This window comes from Quercus lobata, chromosome 1 (genome assembly GCF_001633185.2).
Source record: "Quercus lobata isolate SW786 chromosome 1, ValleyOak3.0 Primary Assembly, whole genome shotgun sequence".
NCBI lineage: Eukaryota > Viridiplantae > Streptophyta > Magnoliopsida > Fagales > Fagaceae > Quercus > Quercus lobata.
In genome coordinates this window covers 47,837,831-47,844,985 of record NC_044904.1, presented here as the reverse complement: position 1 = coordinate 47,844,985, position 7,155 = coordinate 47,837,831, and the positions used below count along the sequence as shown (strand labels likewise).

Below are 7,155 nucleotides of genomic sequence, written 5' to 3'. Positions count from 1 at the left end.
GTGTGTACGTACGTACGTACGTTATTGTCTATATATATGAGCAAGATGAGTGGTAGAGATCATGAAAATTTGACAACTAATTAATTTTGATTGTATCTATTGTCAAAATTTTAGATTAATTAGTATGAAAACCAAATTCATTCTTGGTTTTTTATTTATAATGATTATATTAGTTAGTTTACATAATAAATATGTTTTAAATTATACAAGAAATATTTTTTAAAAATTACATACCAAACACCAGAAAACATTCTCAAGCGCATTTTCAAGGACGTTACCAAATACTGGAAAATAAGATAGTTTTCTAGGAAATGCTCTTTGGAAAATGAACCATTTTCCAGAAAACATTAATATTGAAACAAACAGAGCGTTAATGACTCTTGGAGAAGCAACTTGGTACAAAACCCTTGGCGTATAGTCGTTGCTACATGATCTCCAACTTTCATAGTGTTCTCCCTTATGTTATGATGACCTAGAGAGGGCTTCCACTGGTTGATAATAGTCAAACCTAGATCGAGTTCAAGTTGAGGTTCACTTAACCTCGATCGATCGAGCTGCAATAGAGGTAGCGAAACTTCACTATCTTGAGCAAATTCTTGAGTTGTTTTCTTATGTCTTCAATGTATATCTTCAAGCATACTCTAATACACTAAAAATTTACAACTCAAATACATATTAACAAGATTTTGGAAATGCGGTTGCCAACACTAGATAACCATGACCCTAACATAATCTAAGCAAATAAATTACGAAAGAAGAATTATAAGGACACATCACCTAATTCCTTCCCCCCCCCACCACCACCCCCCCCCCCCCCCCACCCCCACAAAAAAAAAAAAAAAAAAAAAAAGGTTTTCAAGACTAAGTTGCCAATTTTAAAATTGGTCACTGGAATGATCTATTTATCCCTCATCCATAAAGGAAAGATATATAACACTATATATGTATTGGTGTATGTATGTGCTTTGAATTTCTCTTTAACGAATATATCAAAATCATTATTCGGCCCTCAACAAACTCCATCCTAACGCCCACTTGTAAGATAATGTTTAGCGGCAAAGTATAATGAACATATTATAGAATAACCCAAAATTAAGGTATAGAAGTATAGTGTTTTTTTTAACTTAATTTGGACAAGTCAACACGAATCACACATATGTTTAAAGAGTAATGACACTTAAAATTATACATATTCCTATAGCCACTTGCTAACAACAAAACCTTGAAAGGTCCATATACTCACATATTCAAGGAAAGCAAATTCCTGGATCCTGGTTTGGTAGATATATCATATATGTCAAAGCTAACCTTTACGTCACCTAGCAAGAGAAATTCGATCTTTTGCCCTTTGAAAGATCACATAATTTGTGGCAAAAGTATCTCCGACTTAAAAAAAGACCAACTTTTGTTGTGACTTGATCATAAGCAATTTTCATTACTCTATTTCCCCTTTTCCCAACTCGATCAACTTTTTTTTTTTGAGCAACTCCTCTTTGTATAACATTTGATGAATTATCCTCATAAAATCTTTATGTCAAATAATTGTCACCATAATTCTTGACTAGTTAAAGCCTCATTAAGAGACCTCCTCGTTTGTAATGCCATGCAAATAATGAGTCATAACTCATAATCACATTCACAAAGAAAAAGAGTACAAACAAAGAGGGAAACCCCATTCTTTGTGTCATCATTATGTTATTCAAAATTACAAAGGCTGGTTGGGTTAATTAAACTTTCCGAGGATCCATCCATATATTTCTGAAGCTCCCAAAATTCATAGCTAGTGAACATGTAAGCTATCACTTGCTATTGCTGAACTTCAGCTATAGACCCTTTTAAATTTTGCATGATGCAATAGTTAGAATCCAAATAAAGAGAAAATATAAAATAAAAGGAGCCTATCTTCCTTAGATCATTAGTAAACATAGAAGGAAGAGAGGAGAATGAAAAATCAAAATTAGGAAATCAGTAGTGTATACATCCTTCGTTTCCCTAAACCCATTCCTCTTCCTATGCATTCTTCTTCCCTTTCCTTTAGGTATCATTCCATACTGTGAAAGTTGGAGCTCCATGGCAAACAGCCATATTGTTAGACCTTGGTGCAAGAGTTGGAACTGCAGTTGGCACCCAATTATTGCACGCAGAGCCTTGATCATACGTGCTAGCCTTAACGACACCCGTTGATGATTGTTGTGAAAGATAATACAAGTTCCTTGCATGATAAGGATCAGTTGAGGCAAACACATTGTCATAACCAAGTGCCTTCACTTCACTATCCCCAAAACCATTATTTCCTTGGTTTTGGTTGTTGCCTTCATTAGCAATCACTGTAGTCAAAGGCATTATATAGCCACCATTGCTTCCATACCCATCTGCAGTTGCACCTCCTCCATTGCTATAAATGACAGAGTTAGAACCAGAACTATGTTCCATTGAAGCTGATTCCATGCCCATGAGGTTGTGTAAAACTGAATTAGGCTGAAAGAAATTATGGGTATTTCCCAATTGTAACTGATGAAGATCTTGAAAGCTATGTGGGGGATCAGAATCCTGTTCTTGCTTGCACCAAACCCTTTGGCCATATGGGTAGTGCATGCTATAAGGCTGAGCTTGTTGGAATGCAAGAGTAGGCCAACCATGATGTGGTGCACCTCCATAATTGTTGATTCCATCAGTTAGCTGAGAACTCACGTTGTCATGATCATCTGTTCTTTGTCCATCCACAGTCATTTCAGCCTGCTCAACATCTTTCAATCGCTTGGCTGCCCCGCCAATTGGCAATGTGCTGCTCTCGAGTATGCTCTTTACATCGTATCTGCTCATGTCGAAGTTTGTCACTGCATTCAGTCCTCGGAACTTAATGGCAGCAATGTCATAAGCCTCAGCCGCTTCTTCTTGGGTGCCTAGATTGAAAAGGAAAAAGAAAAGTTGAACTTACCAACAAAATTAAAACACAATTATATTCTTAGAAATCAATTAGGGCATTTCATGCTCCATTTTACTTCTTATCTCATTTTCTGTGAGAATATTGGTTAAACAATTATATTAACCATTTCCTAACGTCTTAATTTTTGGAAGAATTGGTAATTTAAGTTTGGAAGGTATAGTGCTTTGACGTAACTGACCTATTTATATCACAATCACCCAAAGAAAAAGAAAAACGAGACTTACTGAAAGTTCCCAAGTAAAGGTCTTTGTTCCCTGCAACTCTTCCAATCCTTGCTTGCCAACGTCCATGTTGGTGGTGTCTGTTACAAAAAACACACATTACAAGCTGTATAAGAAAATGCATATTGCTCCTCTATCATAACAGCTCGAGAATATTGGGGATTATAATTGATCAAACTAGGAACATTATAGCGTAGTTAAGAAAAAGCATATTTCTCCTCTATCATAACCGCTCAAGAATATTGGCGATTATACTTGATCAACTTAGGAACATTATAGCTTAGTTAAGAGACACATTGCTTTGCATGAATATAAAGTTTTTTTTTTTCTCTCTTTATTTTAAGAGCAACTTAAATCCATAAAAGTTACACTTTATCTGATTGAGTAGAAGTGCAACACATTCAACAAAAGTTAAAGCATTGGGCTGCAGCATATAAAAAATCCACAACATCAAATTCAACTCAAAAGAGAGGATACGACCTCCACAAAAGTAAATAATAAAGACTACAGGAAATGAATAAGATAGATTGGGGATTTTTTTTTTTTTTTTTTTTTTTTTTACACGTTAGTACATTACCTTGTTACACCTCTATAAATAGATGCACCCCGAGAAAAACCACTACTTTTCCTGCACCAAGAAAAATTTTTATTGTATAATTATTTAATCCAGAACTCCATAATCTTGATTCATCGAACAAACATAGTATTGTAGCAAGTATAATTTTTTATGTACCTTCGCAAAGACGCAACATACTCTTGCCTGGTCATGTGCTTCATTTCTTCCAACTCTTTTTCATAGTTGCTAATCTGAATTTTTTTCATTAAAAAAGCAACAAAGATGTAAAATATCAGCAAACAAAACTCTCAACATATATTGGTAGACAACATCCCAGTTAATGTGGATACTTTATATGAGTATAAGAACATGTATAGTGTGCATCTTAATATAATATTCCTAGAATTTCTCCACTGTCTTTAGGTAAAAGTACTGTATGTCAATGGCAATGCCAACATTGAGCAAATTTTTGCAATTCAAGTTCTTTTGCACCCTAAAATAAAGTAAATAAGAAGACTGACTTGGAAATCACTAACTGTGAATCACCTTAATTTATTGGAAAAGATAAGGAAGGTGGAAACTTACTGGAAAATTTGTAGTGGTAGTGGTTCCCCAGTATTTCAATGCCGCTAAGTCATAAGCTCTAGCTGCCTTTTCTTCTTTGTCATAACCACCTACATAAAATTAAAACAGAAAGGGCATAAGCAACATGAAAAAAAAAATTGAGTAATAAGCTTAAGAAAAAAGAGTACAAAAGGTCCTTTTAAACTTACCTAAATAAACTGCAAGAAGGTTGAGGAAGCCCCACATCAAGATATGAGAAAAAACCCACATAAGAAAAAAAAGAGTTAATACAGCATTAAGGTTACTTTAGTCTAACATTATAGATAAGAAACACTTTCCAAATTGGAGATGCAGCAATTGGCAGAAAATTATATGATGTACCTTGCCTTCCTTTACGAGTCTGTCCCTCTCTTCTACAACTATTATCCCATAGATGAGCCTCGTATCTTCCCGTCCATCTATGCCTGTAAAATCCATCCCCATTAAGCAATTATATTTCACACAAACAACTAGAATAAGTCTACTATTGAAGTACAAGCATGCAAAGGATACTAATGACGAAAATCTCATGGATTTTGTTAACAAACCTTGTTACACCACGATAAATAGAAGTCCTTTGTCCAAATGTATCAATAGACTTTCTTGGCACTGCCTCAATAGCACCAGTTTGGCTATCGAGCCCAGTTGTGGTATTAGGCTGCTTATTATTATCTGATGAAGAACTCTCTCCACCACTTCCACCGCCGGCAGTACTTGCAGTAAGAAGCGGCAAAGTAGAGCTTGATTGTGACCCGGTGCTCATAGAAAGAGACAAGGTTTGTGCACTTGTTAGGCTTCCATTGTTACCACCACCACTTGCACCACCATCATTCTTATTAGTATTATTATCTTGCTGAGTCTGTGGTGCTGGTTGATTCCTCAGCCAGGTTTTGATCATCGACAACCCAATAGAACTATTGTTATTGATACTACCATTACCACTACCACTACCACCATCACCAGCAATACTATTTGATACACCATTTGTTGCCTCAGAAGGAGGCTGTAAGGAACAGTTGTTGAACATGTAATCACCAGTAGTGTTATTGTATGCAGCGCTTTGATCATGATGGCCAAAAGAGTGTCTTCCAAGAAAGTTCTCCAACTTTGGCTGATGGTCTTGGTTTTCAAGGCTTTGGCTACTGCATGAACTACCCATTAGCATAGACAGGTCTGAGGTGGTCTTGTAGTTTGCACTTGAGTTCATTCCTAAACTCTTCATATTCCAATCTGCAAAAAAATAAATAAATAAAGTAAAAAGGGACAAAAATAAATCAGAATCTTTCACTTTGTATAATAATATTATTAATTTTTCCTCTTGCACCAATTTTTTCTTTTTTTTAAAAAAAAAAGAAAAGAAAAAGAAAAAATAGCTCTGACTGCTTGAAGTTTGAAGATAAGAATGCAATTTCAAGTATTTTTATTTTACTTTTTCACAGTACAAACACAGCCAGATGATTTTGTTATGCTTTGTGAAAACCAAAAAGAAGCTTAGGGTTTTAAGGCTTAAAGTTGTACAAGAAAATATAATGCAAAAAAAAAGAAAAAGTGTGGGGGTGAGAGAAAAAAGAAAAAAACCTTGGGGTTGATTGTTTCTATTGAAAGCTTCGAGTATGCCAAAAGGAGGAGGGAGATTGAGGGATGGAGGGGTTGAGTCAGAAGTGAGATCAAAACACTCGCCAGAGACATCAGTGCCAGAGATGTCATCAGAGTTGAAGCCAAGGCGAGAGACTGCGTTTTGAGAGTGGTCTTGATCAGAAGGCTGGGATGGGAGTTCTTGTGGGGAAAGAGAGAAACCCAGCCAGTTCATTGAAGCCATAGTGATTGATATTTGTGTTTGTAAGTACTAGTTATATAGTACTTGTAGGTTGAGAGTTGAGAGTTGAGAGTAATATATATTTGTTGGACTTGAGAAAGGGAGATGAGGGAACTAGTTCATGCATGAAGAAGTGAAATACAAAGGAGAAACTATGAGAGAATCCATGAGTTTTGAGTAGAGAAGTGAAGGGAAGAAGAAGAGGAAAGGTCAAAAAATATTGAGAAGAAAATGAGAAATCATTTCTTCCAAAGCAAAATGAAGATTTATATAACTCTCTCTCTCTCATATACACGCATGAAGTATAAATGGGGCGCTTCTTATTCAGGGGCACTTTTTTAGTTTCAAACTCAAAATTGGTCTAGAATTAATGAGAATAGTTTCTCAAAAAGAGAAAAAAAAAAAAAAAAATAATGAGAATAGGACATGTTGGGTAGTATTGTAATAGTGTATCACAAAAGGGTATGATTTTAATAAGAAAAATGAGGTGCCCACATCACAATAGAATAAGGTTTTGATATATATACACGTAATCTCCTCTCTCTCTCTCTCTCTCTCTCTCTCATATTGGGAAGATTACAACACCAAATCTTTCTCACAAAATCCAAATATATAAGAGTTGCTGCAAAACTAATGAAAAGGTACACGAGGAGGAATAATTATATTTTGAATGAAGCCTATTGTACTATTTGTAAGTAGAGGAGTAGTTAAAATCTTTTTTTGCTTCTCAAACCCAAAAAAAAAAAATATATATATATATATAATTCTACAATCGCATATTTGTTCACACACTTTAACACAATTTAAAGTTTTAAACACATGACAAATAATAATTAGATTATTTTTCACTTTATAAGTATTATTGTATCAATGGTAGACTGTTTGTAAGAAATGTAATTCAATTATAGGTTGATAAATGTATAAATTGTGTCAAAATGTGCGAAATAAGTGTGTCCATAAAAGAACTTATACAAAATTATACAAGTTGAACTGATCCTCATACCTTTGAAAG

At 34.8% G+C, this 7,155-nt stretch overlaps 1 protein-coding gene across 1 annotated transcript; it reads right to left on the bottom strand.

Moving 5' to 3' along the window:
• Nucleotides 1-1,888: 1,888 nt before the first annotated feature.
• On the bottom strand, nucleotides 1,889-6,376 carry LOC115958220 (AP2-like ethylene-responsive transcription factor BBM1). The gene is made up of 9 exons (XM_031076652.1): nucleotides 5,906-6,376; nucleotides 4,876-5,557; nucleotides 4,670-4,752; nucleotides 4,498-4,506; nucleotides 4,310-4,398; nucleotides 3,902-3,975; nucleotides 3,746-3,796; nucleotides 3,172-3,248; nucleotides 1,889-2,903 (listed from the first exon to the last, which is right to left on the bottom strand). Exons 1-9 carry the CDS (start codon nucleotides 6,144-6,146, stop codon nucleotides 2,035-2,037), a joined length of 2,175 nt encoding a protein of 724 aa, XP_030932512.1. The 5' UTR covers nucleotides 6,147-6,376; the 3' UTR covers nucleotides 1,889-2,034.
• Nucleotides 6,377-7,155: the final 779 nt, after the last annotated feature.